At 46.2% G+C, this 18,577-nt stretch overlaps 1 protein-coding gene across 4 annotated transcripts in view; it reads right to left on the bottom strand.

The window, feature by feature from the left end:
• Znrf3 (zinc and ring finger 3) overlaps positions 1-18,577 on the bottom strand; it is a 222,880-nt gene that overhangs the window by 7,127 nt on the left and 197,176 nt on the right. For all 4 annotated transcript variants that reach the window (XM_005396172.2, XM_005396171.2, XM_013520423.1 and 1 more), the window contains 5 exons: positions 5,743-5,817; positions 5,137-5,268; positions 3,446-3,553; positions 2,337-2,504; positions 384-486 (listed from right to left, as the gene is read on the bottom strand). In XM_005396172.2, the coding sequence (XP_005396229.1) occupies positions 384-486; positions 2,337-2,504; positions 3,446-3,553; positions 5,137-5,268; positions 5,743-5,817 (586 nt within the window). The remainder of the gene's footprint in view (positions 1-383; positions 487-2,336; positions 2,505-3,445; positions 3,554-5,136; positions 5,269-5,742; positions 5,818-18,577) is intronic.

Genomic DNA, 18,577 nt, shown 5'->3' with positions numbered 1-18,577 from the left:
GCCTGAACTTGAACTCGGCAATTTTTGGTGGTGGTGGTGGTGGTGGTGGTGGTGGTGTGTGTGTGTGTGTGTGTGTGTAAGGAATAGAACCCAAGGCCTTTAAAAAAAAAAAAGAACCCAACGCCTTGAGTATGCTTAGATACATGCACTATCTCTGAACTACACTCCAAGGCTCCCTGCGAGTGATTCTTAACGTCAAGCTCCTCTCAGTGTTGTGCAGCCAACCTCCATGGCCACCATGCCTTCAAGGCCAGCAGGCAATGCTATGGTGGTTTTGCAAGCTCTCGAGCCCATGGCATGCCTTACATACTTGCTAGGCACTTTGTAGGGACAGTGTTCTCTGATGTGACTCTTTAGCAATGACTGAGACAAGCAACAATTACCTATGATGTTGTGCCGACAGTGGGGGCAAGTGTGGTGCTGCAGCAGCCATGGATCCACGCATTTCCTGTGGAACCGGTGAGTACAGGGGATAACTCGAAGCTCCTTGGGAGAGGGAGAGAAGACAGAGCCTGAAGAGAGGGCATGGGGGCAGAGCAAGGCAGTTCTGCCTTCAGCCCCATACCTGCTTCTTCTTGCAGAGCCCAACATGTACTGAGGAGCCCTGTTCACTGTGCTGGTGACTTTCTGTTACAGTTTGGAGCTGAAGTACCCCTCAAAGGCCCACATGTTAAAAGCTTAGTACTCAGCTTGGCACTACTGAGAGGTCACTGGAAGTGTGCCCTCAAGGAAGGTTGCGGGGCTCCAGGCTCCTCTTTCCCTTTCTCATGATCTGGCTGTGAAGAGGTTTTTCTCTACCATGTGCTCCTGCCATGATGTGCTGCTTCACCATAGGCCGAAAGCAATAGGGCCAACTGATCATTGTCTGAAACCTCAAACTGTAAGCCAAAATAAGCCTTTTCTAAGTTATTTCAGGCATTTGTTACAGTAATGGAAAGCTGACCAACACACTTCCCACTCTCTTCCCCACCTCCAGGTCAGCTCCATTTCCTGAGGCAGGGGCCACAGACAGGTTCTATGTAGACGGGAACTGTCCATCACAGCCCTCAGTGCTAAAGCAGTGGGAGCACATGGAGCTCCCTTTGAGGGAGCTGGAGGGCATACACATTCATTCATGTCTTCAAGTAGCAAAGACTAAAGCCTCATGCTAAGGAGGTTATGAAGCCTGGAGGCTGTGGACACAGAGACCTAGGAACATCCCAAGATAGTACACATGTCTTTGGGTGGGATGAGTGTTTGCCTCCAAATTGTGCTAATGGACACAAATAGTAAAAAAGATGCCTGAGACTTGTGATTGACATGGCAAGTGGCAAAAGGGTAAATTCTCCAATCCCCTCTGTGACTGGACCCTACAGAGAAAATGCAATGGATTTTTCTGGGGGCAGAACCCCTTATGGAATTCCCAAGCCTAAGCATCCTCCAAATTTCCTAATTTTACTTTGTCTTTTCATTTTCTGACCAGTCCAACACAGGAACATTCAGATTAATAACTAACACTGTGCCTGATATGGTGCCAAGAGGTGTACCTGCGTTTTCTCACATAATCTTCATAATACCTGGGATGCTAGTCTGTGTCAAGCCCGTGTCACAAGTGTAGACACAGAGAATGAGGTCATCTTTCAAAACTCACAAAGTTAAACACTCCACCTGGGCCAGGGTTAGAGCCAAGGTAGTCTACTACCCACAGCTCATGCCAAAATTATTCCAGAGGCTTCTGTAAAAGCTTATTTTCATTCAATAGTTTAACAAGTGGTGGGGTAGTTGTATCAAAGGGGCTTCAAATGCCTGAAATCCTCAAGCGGTTTGCTCCTTGCTCCCCCAGAGTGTATGAATGATGCATCTATCCAGACAGAGATTAAGCACAGGTAGCAGCCAAAATGTTACCAATAAGTGATTCTGATGAATAATCTATGCTGTTCATGGTCCTATTCAAAAAACTGCAATTTTTCTGAAGGCTTCAAACTTTGAAAAGAAAGAGTATGGGGGACATCAAATTCTTTGTCTCTTTGCAAGTAAAATATACCTAATACTACAGTTTCCAGAAGAATAATTTGAAAATAGTCAACAAGAGTGAATGTTCTTAAAACCAGACATATTCTTACATATATTTCCAGTCAACTTTTGAAATCACCTATATTCAGTGTGATCCTCTAGAAAGTGTTGTGGCCCCTACCCCAATCCCAGGAGAAATAGTGAGAACATCTCAGGCCATTCACTACCATGTGCTCCTGCCCTTGCTGGCTGCTGCGAGGCGGTGTGAAGACTGTGGCCTCTGGTACTTCGGTTGGTCTATCTACATCCTTCCCACCCACGACATGCCCGGCCTCTGCCACTACCTCTCCATCGGTGTACTTCTCCAGGCAGATGGCACAGTCAGATGTAGAGCTGCTGCTGAGGGTATCCAGGGCCCCACAGCTCCCCTCTCGGCGCCCTTTGCTCTTAGAGTTGAACTTTCTGGTTTCCATCTTCTCTAAAGCCTGCACAGCCAGCCTGTTCATGGAATTCTGCATGGCAGAACACGGTCAGTGTTAGAGTCTGGTACACATTAACAGTAGGGGTCAACCCCAGTGCCACGACACTTGATGTACAGGGACAAACACTAGGCTCCATCCAGCCACAACAGATTTCTGAGACATCACTCCGAGATATCCGACTGCCACAGCATGTATTTTCCAGGCTCCTGGAGTGCCCATGACATCAGCCCAGGCTTTCCCCTTAAAGTGAAGGCAGAAATTTCCTCCAGTTACTTGACCCTATTGCTTCCCAATGCTGTGAGACCCTACTTTCCACCAAAGGTTCATCCTAGATGTTGAAAGAAGCTGTGAGGGCAAATGAGACAATGCACGTGACCTTGGCCACAGGCACACAGGATGTAGTGGATAAACGTCAGCCCCTGTTTTGCGGGGGTGGCCCTTCAAGCCTCATGAGAACTTAAGCATTTCTCCTCTTGAAAGACCACCACCACGTGCAGCACCAACTCTCTCCTGAGATGTCACAATACCACACATCTCAGAGTTCTGCTTCCTGTTCAGCCTTCTCACTATACTCTGCTCCGAAATCTTTCTTTCTTATAAATACACAGTGATGTGCTGGTTGGAGTGCTACTGTGGCTACTCTGTTGATCTAGAATCATGCAGAGGGCTTAGCAAATTCAGACTGGATTTAGCAGGTTGGTGCAGGGCCTGAGATTGCATTTCCACCAGGCTCCTGAGTGCTGCTGATGAGAAGCAAGGCAATAGGGCCCCACTGGAGCATTTATTTAAACACTTCTTTTGACAAAGTATCTATAGTAGAGGGCTTTTACAGACCTGGCCTTTTGGAACACTGAAGACAGTACAAGACCAGCTGGGCACTCAGGCCCACAAACAGTGCGCTGACCACAGCCCTGACTTTCACCAGAAACAGGGCAACCAGGTCAACATTCTGGAGCGGCTTTAGGGATTACCTGACGTCGCTGATTCAGCTTGATTCTGACAAGGAAGATGAGGGAAGCTAAGGAGACGAGCACAAAGAAAGCCAGGAACATGCCCATGTCGAAGTACTCGATGGGTTGCTGGAACAGAACACAGACACAATCTCAGCCACTCTTCCTTTTGATAATGGGCACACAGGGGCTGTTGGCACTAGTTGAACAAGGATTGGTGGAGTGGGGCAAGAGTCCTGTCAGTGTGAGGGAAACTCCTGGGGCTCAGCTCACAAAAACAGCATGTTCTCTGGGCCCAGGCAGACCTCCCAATAGTCAAGGGGACTCTACTCATAAAGCCTGACTTGGTGGTATATGCCTATAATCCCAGCACTCAGGAGGTTGAGGCAGGAGGATTGCTGTTGAGTTTTGAGGCCAGCCGGGTCTACAAAGCGAGTTTCAAGGCCAGCCTGAACTGCACAGTGAGACCCTGTCTCAAAAAACAAACAAACAAAACCAAACAGCCTGGGCTCCCATAGACTAGCACAAAGTTTGTTCTAACCAGTAGGAAAGGCCTTTCCAAACAAACACAAATAATCACATTTATGGGACAAAGGAGTAAGTGTCATGTTTTGAGGGAACAGTGATTACTAACCATGTAATTAACGGTCTACAACAACTCAGAAAATTGTGTGTTGCTTCCACAAAAACAGCTTCCACTACAATGAATCATATTTACCAAAGCGGTTTTTCTTCCTTTAAAAAGAGGCCAGCAAGTCAGTTCTTCAAATTCTCCCTCTAGTTTTAGTTCTTGCCTTTTTCCTCACAGCACACTAGCACCTGCTCCTACAGCCTGAAGCTGTCTCACCGAGGACATGCATTTAGTCAGTATCAGCAGAGCTTTGCTGACAGGATGCTCTGAGTATTCAGACACTCAGCACATGTGAAAGAACCACTGTACGTGGGAATATTCCACTGTTTGGGAGGAGGAAACAACTCTAGGAATATGGGCACCAACTCCAGGTTCCTAGAATCCTTCCACTTGAGGTTGAGGAGAAGATGACAGGCCAGTGTTAATGGCCAGCAGTGTCCCTTCAGCTCGCTGAAGAGAAGCCTAAGTGCTGTTGGTCGGCCGTGAAAGCTAATCCCAGCCGAAAGCTAACTTTTCCGACTCAGCTATGAGCTGGGCAGTCTTGGTAAAGTAATCTGCCCTCTCGGAAGGAGTCCAGGCCTTTTCTCTAGTGCCTAGATCAAATGGAAGGATGGGGCACAGGAAGCCAAATGCTGAGTCTACCCTTCAATTCTCCTCAGTGTACCTCTCAGGGGAGGACAGGACAGGAGAAGGACAAATGACAGGCTATCAAGAGGAATGCCAGGTGGATGAGATCAGAGACTGACTTCTTAGCACAAATTATCTATTTCTGGTATATCTATTTTCAAATTCCCTAAAAAGGAATACAGGTGAAATTTCTTCCAGGCTCCTGCCCTGTAGGAGAACTAGACCTGCAGGAACCTAGGGTACACTGGCATTTTATTTTGTTTTATTTATTTTTATTTTTGGGGGGGTACTGGGAATTGAACTCAGGATCTTGTGCTTGCCAGGGAAGTGCTGTGCCACTGAGGTATATCCCCGGTCCACACTGGCATTTTAAACAGAGAAAGCCCAAAGCCTAAAGGAAACACAAGCAGAGGTAGTGGCCGGGAAACTGCAGGGCCTGAGCCTGGACACTCACTCGAGGAGGGCGGTGCTGAATCCTTGCTCGAGCCACTTTCTGCTTGTTGACAATGTTCATCAACTTGATGGCATCTGCACCCTTCACATATACCACTGGTCTCTTGAGTGGATCTTCTGAGCCTTGGTTTAGCTGAAGAAGAGAGATTTAGAGATGGTTAAAAGATGTGCTTACTTTAAAAAGGAAGAGCGACAGAGTGGGCTGGGGATGTAGCTCAGTGGTAGAGTGCTTGTCCTGGGTTTGATCCCCCAGCACTGGAGGTGGGTGAGGAGAAGCAAGAAAAAGAAAACACCTGAAGGAAAAGAACACCAAATACCTGTCTGAAAATCTTTGAAGCCTGGGGGTTCCTAGAAGAGCAAGGCTCATTGTAAGACAGGATGGACAGGCTGATGCCCCAGAAGAGTCTTTGAAAATGTCCCCCATTCCCAACTCCCTGGCTCTTAACCTTCCTCAGTACAGCTCCTTTGGGTATGATGTCCAAACATAGACACTTTACTTCAGCAGACACGGGCAGAGGCTCTAACAAGAGGGTGACACGACTGTGGCCAGCCAGACTAACTAAAGGAAGTAACTCTCTGGGAGACCACAGGATTGGTATAGGTTTACCTGGTCAATGGCTTCTGGGTTTTCAGATACATCAAAGATGACTGCAGTAGCTCCCCGTTGCACTGCTCGCTTGGCCTGGGGGAGGGAAAAAGAGCAGGTTGGCAACTTTGGTCCTCTTACTTTCCTAATGCCAGCCTTAGAGATCAGGCCTGTGCTCAAATGCAGATTCTGACAGCAATAAACTTATGTGACTTTGTGCAAGTTATCCAACTTTCCTAAGCCTCAACTTTCTCATCTTGGGGATAATGCTACCTACCTGTGTGTTATCCAAGAAGCGGATGGATTAGAATAAGTAGAAATAGGTAACTGATTACTCAATAAGCCTTTGTTTCTCTAATCAGCCCAAACATTAAAAACAAACTATAGATAAACAAGCTTCCCAGTCTGCACAGAGTTGTTCATTTTAGTATTTTCTGCTATGAACACAGAGCTCCTGGCAACCAAAACAAATGCCTTTAGTTCATCTCTTGAGGTCCTTTCTTCATCCTATGTCTTCGAGTTAGAATGGCATGTTTACTATCTCTGAATGAGTCTCAAAATGGTCAATTTTAGTAGGTGACATAAGCTGAAGACCTTTGGAGACGCGACGGGTGGGGGAGAATGTATGAGAAATCACTGTAAATGGGGATTTAGAGCACTTGGCTGCCAAACCTGGCTGCACATCAAAAACCACTTGGGAAGTTTGTAAAAGCAGATTTCCTGGCTCAAACCACAGAGACTGATTCAGCAGGTCTGGAGTCAGGCCCAGGAAACTGTCCTATAAGCTTTCTAAGGGATTCAAATGATTCAACCACTTGTGGAACTATAGATCAGAGAGATGAGACTAGAAGGTTCAAAAGCAAATAAGAAGTGACAAGGTTCTTTTGTTGTGGGGTGGGGAGCATGGGGAGGATTCATTTTCTAGTTAACCTTCAATTTCATGTCCAGCTAAGTGAGCAACAGGGCACAAGGTGTGGAAGAAAAAGACATAAGGCAGACCCTTGCTTTTAGGAGTCTGAAGCCTGTTTATGAGGTGATTCCTCTAAAGTATATAGGCAAAAAACCTCAACACTGGCATGATATATATGACAATGATGGCTAAGAGGTCAACACAGCACTGTGAGTCCAAGTGCTGAAGAATAAAATGTGATTTCTTTCCACACAAATTGTCACTTTATTGATTGAGGAAGCACATCGGCCAAGAACCTGGTTAGAACAATGACTCGCCTGGCCCACTAGAGGGCAGGCTCATCCCACAGCTTTAAAGCAACTCTCTGGCACTTGGTACCAAATACACAGGACCAAAAAACCAGCTTCAGTGACAGCATGCACCTTAGTTTAAGAAACCCTTTATGTCTGGGTTCTATGCTCAAGAATTCATCCTTGTGCAGTGGGCTCTTATTTTTTCAAATGGGATTGAATGCATTCAAAGTCTCTGCTGATGGTGCTACCCCACTCTGTTTCAGCTCATAGCTGAGTCGGAAAAATTAGCTTTCGGCTGGGATTAGCTTTCACGGCCGACCAACAGCACTTAGGCTTCTCTTCAGCGAGCTGAAGGGACACTGCTGGCCATTAACACTGGCCTGTCATCTTCTCCTCAACCTCAAGTGGAAGGATTCTAGGAACCTGGAGTTGGTGCCCATATTCCTAGAGTTGTTTCCTCCTCCCAAACAGTGGAATATTCCCACGTACAGTGGTTCTTTCACATGTGCTGAGTGTCTGAATACTCAGAGCATCCTGTCAGCAAAGCTCTGCTGATACTGACTAAATGCATGTGAGCCATTCCTGGACAAGTTATTGAATTTCTTTCCTCAGCTTTGCCTTGGTCTCTTCATTGACAAAAAGTGAGTACCTATGGCATTATGACTGGTGCTCCTTCCACTTCCTGGTCTTGGCTGTTCAACTAACAATCCAGAGTACTCAGAACTGCAATGGACCTGTCACCTCCCTTTGGTAAAGGAACATTGGTGGCACAGCTGAGAAAGGGCCAAGGTGACACTGTTTTCCTCCTCCCTTAAGATGTTTTGTTTTGTTTTGTGTTCTTTAAAGGCAGGATCTGGTATGAAGCCCAGGCTGGTATTGAACTCTCAGCAATTCTCCTGCCTCAGCCTCCCAAGTGGTGGGATTATAGGCATGCGCAACCACACCTGGCCTCTCCCTTAAAATCTTTAGGCCCAGAGACCTCTGCCTAGATCAATATCTTTGGACCGCAGAGGTAACAATGAGTAAGTGCTTAGGTTTTCTGCTCAGGTCTTCACAAATTCTTCCACAGACAAAGAAATAAACAGGACTCTCATCCTTTATTTGGCTCTCAATCTATGATTAAGCATATCAAACAGCACCTGCAGGGAAATGTGTGTTCTGATGTGTCCTGGTGGGGAGCACCTCTTGCTTTGATGCTGGTGCATCTGGGGAATCTATCAGCGGCGGGATGAAAGGCTGCACAGGACCTGGGGTAAAGACACTTTCTTGGGAATGCGCCTCAAGGAAGCTACAGAGCCAAGTAGCCGCCCTCAGGCTTCCAGGCTCCCCTGTTCCATAAAGATGTGGAAGTCTGAAGAACTGGGAGGCTCCAGATGGGGCATGAGCCACTTGGGACAAGCACAGTGGCCTCTTTTTTCGTGTGTGTGGTAATGGGGTTTGAACCCAGGGCTTCATGCACGCTAGGGAGGTGTGCTCCCACTGAGCTACATCCCCTGTCCCATTAAAGATGTTTTAGAACTGTTTAAAACAGGTGGAGAATGTGTTTAAATCCCATTTGCAGCTTGACTTTTGACACACCTCAACCAGGGTAATGTACAGAATCCAAGGACAAATACTGTATTTAAGAAAATGCTTAATTCTCAGTTTACTTTAAAAATTACATTTAATGTAAGCTGCTATTAAAGTAAATTTGTATTTCCTGCACATGCCAGGACTGGATAGGGGGGGAGTCAACCCAGGATCATACTAGGAACTTGCCTGTTAAAACCCAGCTTAGGATTTAAAATAGGCTGTAAATAACCTATATTCAGAAAATGACACCTCTATTATATTATTCCCAAAGCAAATTATGAAATACAGAACACTGGTGAGTCAAACTGTCCCTCCTGCTCCACATTTTCAGTTGAAAAACTTGCTGCAAATTCTATGAACAAATTTTCATAACAATATGGCGAATGCTGTTGCCAAGTGTAAACAATGGAAAAGCAGGCTCATGAAACACTGTGGAGTGTCCTCACCCACTTTATTCATCAGCTCTAGCAGCCACTGACTCCTGGCTCTTCCCTAAAGTGAAAATGACCATGGAAGGCGAACTTTTTTTAATTGATTTAAAAAGGACATTGAGGCAGCCACAACAGCACAACTGAAGACAGTCGTGGAAGAGGACTTCCGAAACTGCTTCGGAGCCTGGCAATAACAACGTGTAAGTGTGTTCGAAGTGAAGGGGAATATTCTGGGGTGGGGGAGGTAATGGTAGTGTGTTTTTTACTGTAATAATTTTTTAAAAATTTAAACACTGCAATTTTTTTGTTTGTTTGTTTGTTTGTTTTTGTTTTTCTCAAGTACCAGGAACCGAACTCACGACCTTGCGCTTGCCAGGCAGGCGCTTTTGCCGCTGAGCTAAATCCCCAGCCCCAAACACTGCAATTTTAAACTACAACTCAGACTAGTCAAGTGACCACCAGGAATTATTTTTATAGTGTCACCCAGTGTCCAAAACTCTCAAAGCTCTTTGAAAGAAAGAATGCTAAGGATGCAACGTGGTAGATGTGGCTAGGTGATGGTCATTGGTAAACTGGGCTACATTCTAATAGGCAGTTATCCTTAAAACTGCACCTAAATCAGAGTAGAAGGAAAAGCAAGAGAAGGTTGTGACAACAGAAAAGAGGTGTGAAGTCTTGACAAAACTCAAGAAGCAGCAGCCAAAGGCCTTGCTTGGGTGACCTTGGTAGGCCCTTTTCATAAACTTATCTTCACAGCCTTTATCAGCTTGCAGGACAGGTCAGGTAGGGCCAGTCTTTAGTGTTCAGAAAGGAGCCTGGGGGTAGAATGCTAAATACAAGGTTGTCTCTGTAGTTTACTTTCCAAGACTGCAAGACTGGAGGGTAGACAATGTCCACAGCCGCCAAGACAAATAACAAAAGAGCAAGCATTTGCATACTTACAAATATATTTTGCAAAGCACACAAATGAACCCTTAGTACCCAGAGCTATACTGAGTTGGTATTTATCACTCCTACGGCAATTCATTAAATATTAAAAATATATGAAGCCAGGAGTGGTGGTGATGCAAATAAGCTCAGCACTCTGGGCAACTGAGACAAGAGGATCACAAGTTGGATCACAAGTATGGGCAGCTTAGTGAGACCTTGTCTCAAAAAAAAACACTGGGGATATAGTGTGGTCCAAAAGTCCTGGGTTTAATCCCCAACATCATGAAAGAAAGCAAAGGAAAAAAGGGAAGTAAAAGAAGGAAGGAATGGATGGGAAAGAGGGGGGCGAAGGGGAGGGAGAGAGATCCCATACATGAGCCTCCAGCCATACTTTTTGGTTACTGCCAGTAAAAAGAAAGTGTTCCCTGACCATGGATGTGGTTTTCTTATCAGGAAGTACTTCTATCAATAAGATTAAGTCTGGAAGGTCCCAATACAAATGGGGCACTCTAATGAGAACAGCTTCACTGTAGTTGGGAAAATACAAAGTCTAGAGTCCAGCACCAAGGACTTCACTTAGGAATGGATCTGATCTTCTCTCTGTTGGATATAGTAACACTCAGACTTGGTTTGGGGTTTAGACCCCCACAACACCTGCTCCCTGGAGCCTCTGGGACATAGACTCCTTTTTTGTTTGTTTACCTGTCCCCTCATCAAGCAATGTTCCCAGTGCCTAACCTGTACTGTAGGAATATGTAGATAGAATATAGTCTTAATAGGAAATAACCTACAAGATAGCAGAAAATCTCCTTTATCCCCTATTCCTAATCATAGGACCATCAAGAAAGTTTGATTTTTAGAGTTATTATGAAGACATCTTTGACCTTCTATGGGAAAGTTACGAGATGGGAGATCCAAGTAGACTTTTTTGATCTATATTGAATATAATCTTGCACCCTGCTTTTTCAAAATACTTATAGGCAAAAAAAAAAAAAATCCAAGGGCTGGGGATTTAGCTCAGTGGCAAAGCGCCTGCCTGGCAAGCACAAGGTCATGAGTTTGGTTCCCGGTACCAGAGAAAAACCAAAAAAAAAAAAAAAAAAAACCTTATAGGCTTCCAACAAGTTATTAAAAATCCTTTAAAATTTTGTGTTAGTGCTGGGGATAGAACCCAGGGCATTGCACATGCTACGTAAGTGCTTTACCACTGAGCTATACCCCTGCCCCTGTAAATATTTTTACTGGCAGTGATATAGTCTCCACGTTCTCTTATTTACTTGATCATGTACTTTTTTTTCTCCCTATATTTGGGCTCTTCCAATTTTCAGTTTTTCTGGTTTTTTTTTTTTGAGACCGGGTTTCACTATGTAGTTCAGGCTGGCCTCTAATTTCCTCTGCTTCCCGAGACTACAGGCATGCACCATGACACCCAGCAGAAGTAATGCTTTTTTTTTTTTGGTACTGGTACCAGGAATTGAACTCAGGCCCTTGTGCTTGCCAGGCAGGCGCTTGTGCTGCTGAGCTATATTCCCGGCAGTAATGCCTTTTTATCCAAGTAAACTTTCATGTGGGGCTCTCCCTGGACATACCAGCAACCTGACCCAAAGGAGTATAAATCGTGATTGTGCAGAACTTGAATGGCACTGGAGTCCCAAGGCTTGGTTCCCATGATTTAGCAATAGCGTTCTGCTTCAGCTTGGTCCCCCGCTTTCTTCTCTAGGGCAGAGTACACGGTCTGGGCTATCTGTAGGTCATTTGTTGCTCAGGACAATGTGGGTGCAGAGGTCCTTACGATGGACTTAAACTTCATACAGCTCTTACCTTTCTACAGCTTAGGCTCCTTCCTCAAGCAGATGCACCTTGCCCTCCCAGCCCAGGGGCCACATAAAAATCAGTCTTTCACCCTTACCGCTACACTTAACTGCCTGCCAAGTTACACTAGTTCTGTCTTCCAAACCCATCCATTGTTTTTCTGTCTCCACTATTGTCATCCTGCAACCTGTGAGTCATGACCACATTCTTCCTTGGGGACTCCTGGTCCACACTGCCCCCAGTGCAGCAGTGTGGACCTGACCTGCCTGTTCCCCTCAACCTTCCCTGCCCTGTTCTTGGGTCTAGATCTGATCTCCCCCTGCTTACTGCTTCCAAACACTCACCACTTCAACTCCTGCTCTCACCACTGAGCTTTTCTTCTATTAATTCTCTGAACCAACTTCCTGCCCATTGAGGTATATACTTATACTTGCCCACTGACCATCTTTACCTCTGCTAAGTCCTTCAGCCAGAGTATGGAGGTTATTGCCATAGATGAGATTTCCGGCAGCCTTTCTTCTGGTTCCACACTGTAGCATACATGACATCATGCTATGACTGCTGACTTCAAATGCTTCCCTCACTAGAGGGCAGCCTGTGTGTCAGGCTTCTTTCCTGCTGAATTCTCAGAAACCGGCAAAGGGCCTGGCACTGGTAGATGACCAAGAAATGCTTGTTGCTGAACCTACAAAGGATCGGCTTTTACCAGAGCGGGGAGCATCACAGGCCTGGGCCCTGCTGCTCCCAGCACCCACTGCAGCTCCCTCCAGGCCACCAGATCTCCTCATTCCATCAACTCTCAATCAGATTTTCTCTACCAGATCTTTCAGATACTCAATATTCCTCCCACTTCAGATTTTTACGATTTGGCTTCTTACTGACCAGGCTGTATTCTGCTATTATATTTGTTGATGGAGTTTTTGACTGGTCATTACCTCTAAGGAGACATTTTTGTGTCTGGTCAGCCTCAGTGTGAGGAATTGAACACAGCCTGTGGTAGATCTTGCCAAGGTACCAGGCTTCTGGGCATGCTCATTTCCAGAGGTCATGGCTTTACAAAAACAACTTGTGCACTCAACAGTGTGTTTTTCCTTCTCTCTGGAGGAACTGAAGCCTCCTTTAGTATGAGAGAGAGAGAGAGACAGACAGACAGACAGAGACCAAGAACGAGACTGAGACCGAGACCGAGACCGAGACCTGGCTTTTCTTGACCTAGAAAAGTATATCCTGCAACCGGCAGAGGAAGCAGGATCTGGGTTGTTCTCCCCACCAGGTGCAAAGATCTGGAGTATGCTGGCGCAGATTCTATATAGCTTCAGAACTCCCTAACTCAATGCTGGCCTAATTTAGGGTAACCAGAAACTAAATCACTTATTTGAAAGACACATCCACCTAAGCCCTGACAAGACATAAATGCAGGGCAGCAATAATAAGCCCTGCTTTTGTTACTGTCACTGCTGCCACTAAGCCTGCACATGTGTTCAGGGAGGGGTGAGGGGCTGTTCACACGGATGGAGACCAACCGGCCAATCCCACGACTGGCCACGCCCAATGCCCACAGGTCTCTTTTCAGCGGGCCCTACCCTAGCCCGAAGAGTGTAGCTCCATGAGTTCTTTCATGCCCCACCCCACGCCCCACAAAGTAGATTTTAAACCCTTATTCCTCACTTTTTCCTTTCCTCCTCCCCGAATTTTTCACTTAGTAGTGACCACCCAGGCACCAGGCTTGCACATTCTGGTCAGCTGCTATTCCTTGAAGCATGAGTCACTGCACGGGACACTCATGCCAGGCAAGGGGGCTTACAAGGCCAGTCTCACCAAAGACACTGTTTTCCTACAGAAACCTTTCATTCCATAGGAAATGAAGTCACACACCAGTGCACATTGGTAACCGGTGTGAAAAACCTGGTGCCAAGAAGGGGGATGTTAGAAATGGGGAGGGAAAATAGACACAAGTCACCAGGACCCAGCTCTTAGGTACTCTGTACTGGAGGGACTGGGGGTGCAACTTCAGAAAAAACAGGTTTCCTTTAAAATATACACAACATATATAATTTTATCAAGCAAAACTTATAGTGCATTTTGCTAGTTTACACTTAGGACATGGAGCCCCTAACCCACTGCCTAAAGGAGACCAACACACAAAAACAGCCCCAAAGGCAAAGAGGGACGTGGCAAGAGGCCTGGGTTACCATGCAGGCAGGGTCTCTTCCAGCGGGTAGGAGGGGAGGGTGGGTGGCACAGCTCTGCCTGCTCCTCCGGCTCCTTGCTCCAGAGCTTGGCTGCAGCCTGGCCTGACCTTCCAGGTTTCCCTGGCAGGAGATCAAAGCACCAAAGCCACAAACACAGCTCAGAACTCTGAGGCCCTGCGGCCAACACCCCCCTCGTCGTCCCCCCCACAGGGTTCCTCCTCCCCTCCACCCTTCCCTCTCCCTCCACCCCTATGCCTCAGCCCATCCCCCCACCCCCTAGCCTTGCTTCTCCATGCCCCACCCCTATCAAGGAGCCAGTCTTTGGGGTGTGCTCTCATCGGGCTTTCTCTAACTCTCACAAGGAAAGCACCCCCCCAAGCTGGCCACACTCCTCCCTACCAGGAGAAGATATTTCTTGCCATAATTAAAGTCATTAAGCTTCTAAAAGCTCCAGAGCAAAGACGGTACATTTAAAATCATTGTTAATATGCTGATCTATTTAGGAAACATGTAGCAGGGAGAACTCAGCGGTTAAATTAGTGGATAAGGCTGCCTAAGTTTAAATAGTGTTATTTATTCTCAAAATATGTAGCAGCCCCCACTTAATTTTTTCTAATTAAAAGAACAGACAGAAGCGGCAGAGTCCACAGAGGTGTCCCAGGGAGGCGGCCGCACAGGTTGGTACCCTTTTCATAAGCAGAAACTACTTGGTGTCAAACGGAAATGCATTTCCCTAGATCTTAATCTTAAACACAGACTTTTAGACCAGTTCTAAGAAACACAATGATCTTCTTTGTTTTAACACCTGACAAGGAGCACCAAAAGCCCAGGAGAGCTGTCCACACCCTCCCGTTCCATCGATACTGCTGGGTGAAGACTGTTAGGGAAAACCGGCTGCAGAACTGCCTATGCCTGGGAGAGAAATTTGGAAGAACCTTGAAGTTGTTATCTTGGGTTGAGTTTCCTGAAGTTGTACTTTGGGCCAGATCTTATAAAGTCAGCAACTACAGACTTCAAAAAAGACCATTTTGCCTTCTATACTTGTGGTAATTAATTAATATAAACAAGTGTTAATTAGGTGGCAGAATCAAGCTTAACAAGGAACAACAGGACCTGTAAAGTCTGAACACCCTACAGCCATTCTTCGGAGTGTGTGTATGTGGTGGTGGTGGTGCTGCTGCTACAGAACCTCTTTAAAAGCTGAGCTCTCAGCAGTGGTCTTGGTTCTGACCTTTGGCCCACTCCAGGAGGCAACTGGGGGAGTAGGAAAATAACCATGCTTGGGCCCTATCCATAGAAGATGACAGTTTGATGCTTGTGGAATGGAATCGCAGTAGCGAAATTTTTCTAAAAGTTTTCCAGTTAGTTTTAAAATTCAGGTAGAGCAGAGAACCACTGATGTAACCCAAAACTGCACAGAGCCTCTGCACGAGTGTCCAAGGCCCTTTCTAGAGCCACTGTCCTAATGCAGCTGGACTAGTAGAGCCCAGAGCTACCTCACTGGTATCCACAACAATATTCAGGATGAGGCAAAGGAAGGTATTATAGAGTTCCCAAATCTGGTGGTAAACAGATTTTTTAAAAAGATCATTTTGATTGTACAATTTTCTTATTTTCATGAAGAGGAAGGTACAATTATCTGGATAAAAACTTCTCTATGCCTGAAGCAGGGCTGGTGCTAGTATGTGTGGAGCTTGGGACGACTAACCACTAAATACAATATACAGTATCCTGCCCTCCTGTCTTAACATACACACCTTCATGAGGCTTTAAAGGATAGGTTACCGGTGAGACTTCCCTAATTCCTTGGAGTTCTTCACTAGAACCTATCAGTATGGAGTCAGCTAACCCCCAGCCCACCTGCCAATTAGAGGGGCCTAGGCACAAGCAAGTGGGCACCCTGGTCTCCGAGGCCAAGCTTTACCCACTCTCCTTAGGCACAGGGAGGGGTATGCTGCCACTGCAGCCTGCCCCCAGGAAGATGACCCTAGGGTGGAGGGCTGCAAGAACTGGAAGCTAGCCTAGGGACAGTTTGGGGAACTGGAGGATCCCAGGGATGGTTCATAAAAAGGGGCTTCGTCTTGGACTCTTTACCCTGTGGCCAGAAGCTTCAGAGTATTAAAGTATATCCCACCCCTTGCCCTGTCCCAGGGCAGTACTGGTTGGAAGCACAAAGTTCTAATATAAAGTAAGCAGAGGATAATACTTATTGTATAAGGCAAGGGACTCGGTGCTTTCTTAAGGAGCTGAATCTGCACAGCAGTTCTGCATGGGAGGTGTCACTGGTCCCCATTTTACAGCTGGAGGCTCCAAGGTTATATAACTTGTCCATAGCCACGAAACACAGAGCTGACATTTGGCCTAAACCTCTCTTCATAATCTCAGGCCAGAGAAATAGTTACCTAGTCCCAGGAGTTTCTAAAATCAAGACAGAACAGCTGGGTGTGGTGGTACACACCTGTAATCCCAGCACCTGGGAGGCTGAGGCAGAAGGATCACCAGGAGTTTGAGGCCAGCCTGTGCTACAAAGTGAGTTCAAGGCTGGTCTGAACTACATAATGAGACCCTGCCTCAAAACAAAACAAAAAACAATGAAGATAGAAAGGTGTACAACTACCATAAACATGAATGCTGAAACTCCAACTAATGCATCAGCAGATTATATAACTGCATACTTCCCCATACCACAAGGAAATTCCAGATAGTTCTTTTCCTACCTACTGGGACTCCCTTGTCAAATGTCATGCTGTTCAAATAGTCAACAAGGAAGCCTTCCTCCCCAACTTGCTTATCACACTGTACTATATCTTGCCCTCCCTGGGAGGTGACAGGATAGAAATTTTACCTACTTTTGTACAGGTTAGCAGTTTGAAAGCTCCTGTGTATTTAATCAGAGGCTATTTCATTCAAGGGGTTATATCCATTGCCATTTTGGTCAATGCAAGCTCACCAACAGTATAATTTTCACCCTTTTATACTTCTTTTTTTTTTTTTTTTTTTTTTTTTGGTTTTTCTCCGGTACCGGGAACCGAACTCACGACCTTGTGCTTGCCAGGCAGGCGCTTTGCCGCTGAGCTAAATCCCCAGCCCCCCTTTTATACTTCTTGAGGATCTGTTTCAAAATGGTCCTCTTTGTATCCTATTGTGTTGACTCCCTTTATCTGAGACTTTCTACCACCATAGTAGAGTTTAAGAATGATGCTATTTCATTATTATTAACCCCACACCAAGACCATTGGTAACGGCAACAGAATCAAATCCTTTTCTCTAGGAAAGGGCAGACACAAGGCACCCCTCAGCTTTATCTGGATGTAATCAGTTTGCTAACACCCCACCAACGTGGCCATGAGCCTTAAGGAATAAGAGCCTGAAGGTCTAGGACAGAAGGCCAGGCTGGATACCCAGGGCCTCTCTTTTAAGAAGTGCCGTCACAGAAGAAGGGGAGGGAGGGAAGCTGCCACCTCATCCTGCTTGGGTTGGAACCCTGGCTTGCCTTACTAGCTCCGTGACTGTGAGCACATGCGGACCTTCTTCTGCTTCATTTGCTCATCTGTGCAGTGGGCATGATGAGGACAGACATACTTTTACATTGTTGGGAGGACTAAGAAGGAACCTGACACATACAAGTGCCCTGGAATGATCACTACATATATCCGCCTCTTTTGAACACAGTGCCTGCTCTATGTGTGTCTGCCTTGGGCACCCTTTCCTTATCTGTCTGTATATAAGATTACTTTCTAGGAAACAGAGCAGAGGCACCTTCTGATCCCTCTTGCAGGTCCAGGGCCTACAAAAAAACAGGCAGGCACTCAAGAGTCATGATGAAGCTATCTTCTGAAGATTTCTAGAAGTTGATATGACTGTGCTGCCTTTCATACACATGCACAAATATCAGTGTAGGGCAAGAGATGATGCCACAGCATGAGACAGGCACAGAGCGCTCAGTGAGTGTGGCCCAGGTGGCATACAGGAACACCCAGGGAGCTTGTTAATACTCTTGGAGATAACTGAAGGGAGCTGGCTGGAGTTACAACTGGACTCTATAGGTTTGAAAGCTCCTCAGGTCAAGTTTGAGGTATAATTAAGACAGATAACCACAAGACCAAAATCCTAAGATCAGAGAGGGAGAGATGGCAGGCTGGGAATGCCCTTTTGTTGTTCTTTTGAGACAGGATCTCACTATGTAGTCCAGGCTGACCTTGAACTGAGTATGCAGCCCTGGTTAGGGCTTGAATTTGCAGCGATCCTCCTGCCTCAGCCTCCTGAGTGCTGGGATTACAGGTGTGCACCACTACAACTGGTGGGAATGCCCTTCTTAACCGAATTTATCAATTTCTTGTTCCTCCCCTCCTCCGATGACCAAATTCCTTTTTCAGCCATATATCTGGTTCTTAAGACACCTACTTATGCTATTGTAACTCAGACTTAAAGAAAGCCCCATTAAAAGAGAATGTGCTTCCAACGCAATAAATATCTGAGCTTTTTGCGATGCTTGGGGAAAGGTATCCCCCTCAAAGCAGAAGTCTAAGTCTTTCACAAAGGCCTCAGGGGCAATTCCTAACACAGGCAGCATCCTGGTCACCAGCTTCTGCCATAGCAACTGGAACCAGCAGGTATGCAAATGCAGGGAGGACAGAGCTGTGCGCACCAAGGCCACCATTCCAAATGGGGTTTCATGGCAGATGCCTGCCTCCAGGGTCCAGGCTTTCAGTTTTT

The sequence above is a fragment of the Chinchilla lanigera genome, unplaced genomic scaffold (genome assembly GCF_000276665.1).
Source record: "Chinchilla lanigera isolate Chin_1 unplaced genomic scaffold, ChiLan1.0 scaffold00054, whole genome shotgun sequence".
Taxonomy (NCBI): domain Eukaryota; kingdom Metazoa; phylum Chordata; class Mammalia; order Rodentia; family Chinchillidae; genus Chinchilla; species Chinchilla lanigera.
This window is presented reverse-complemented; position numbering and strand designations above follow the sequence as displayed.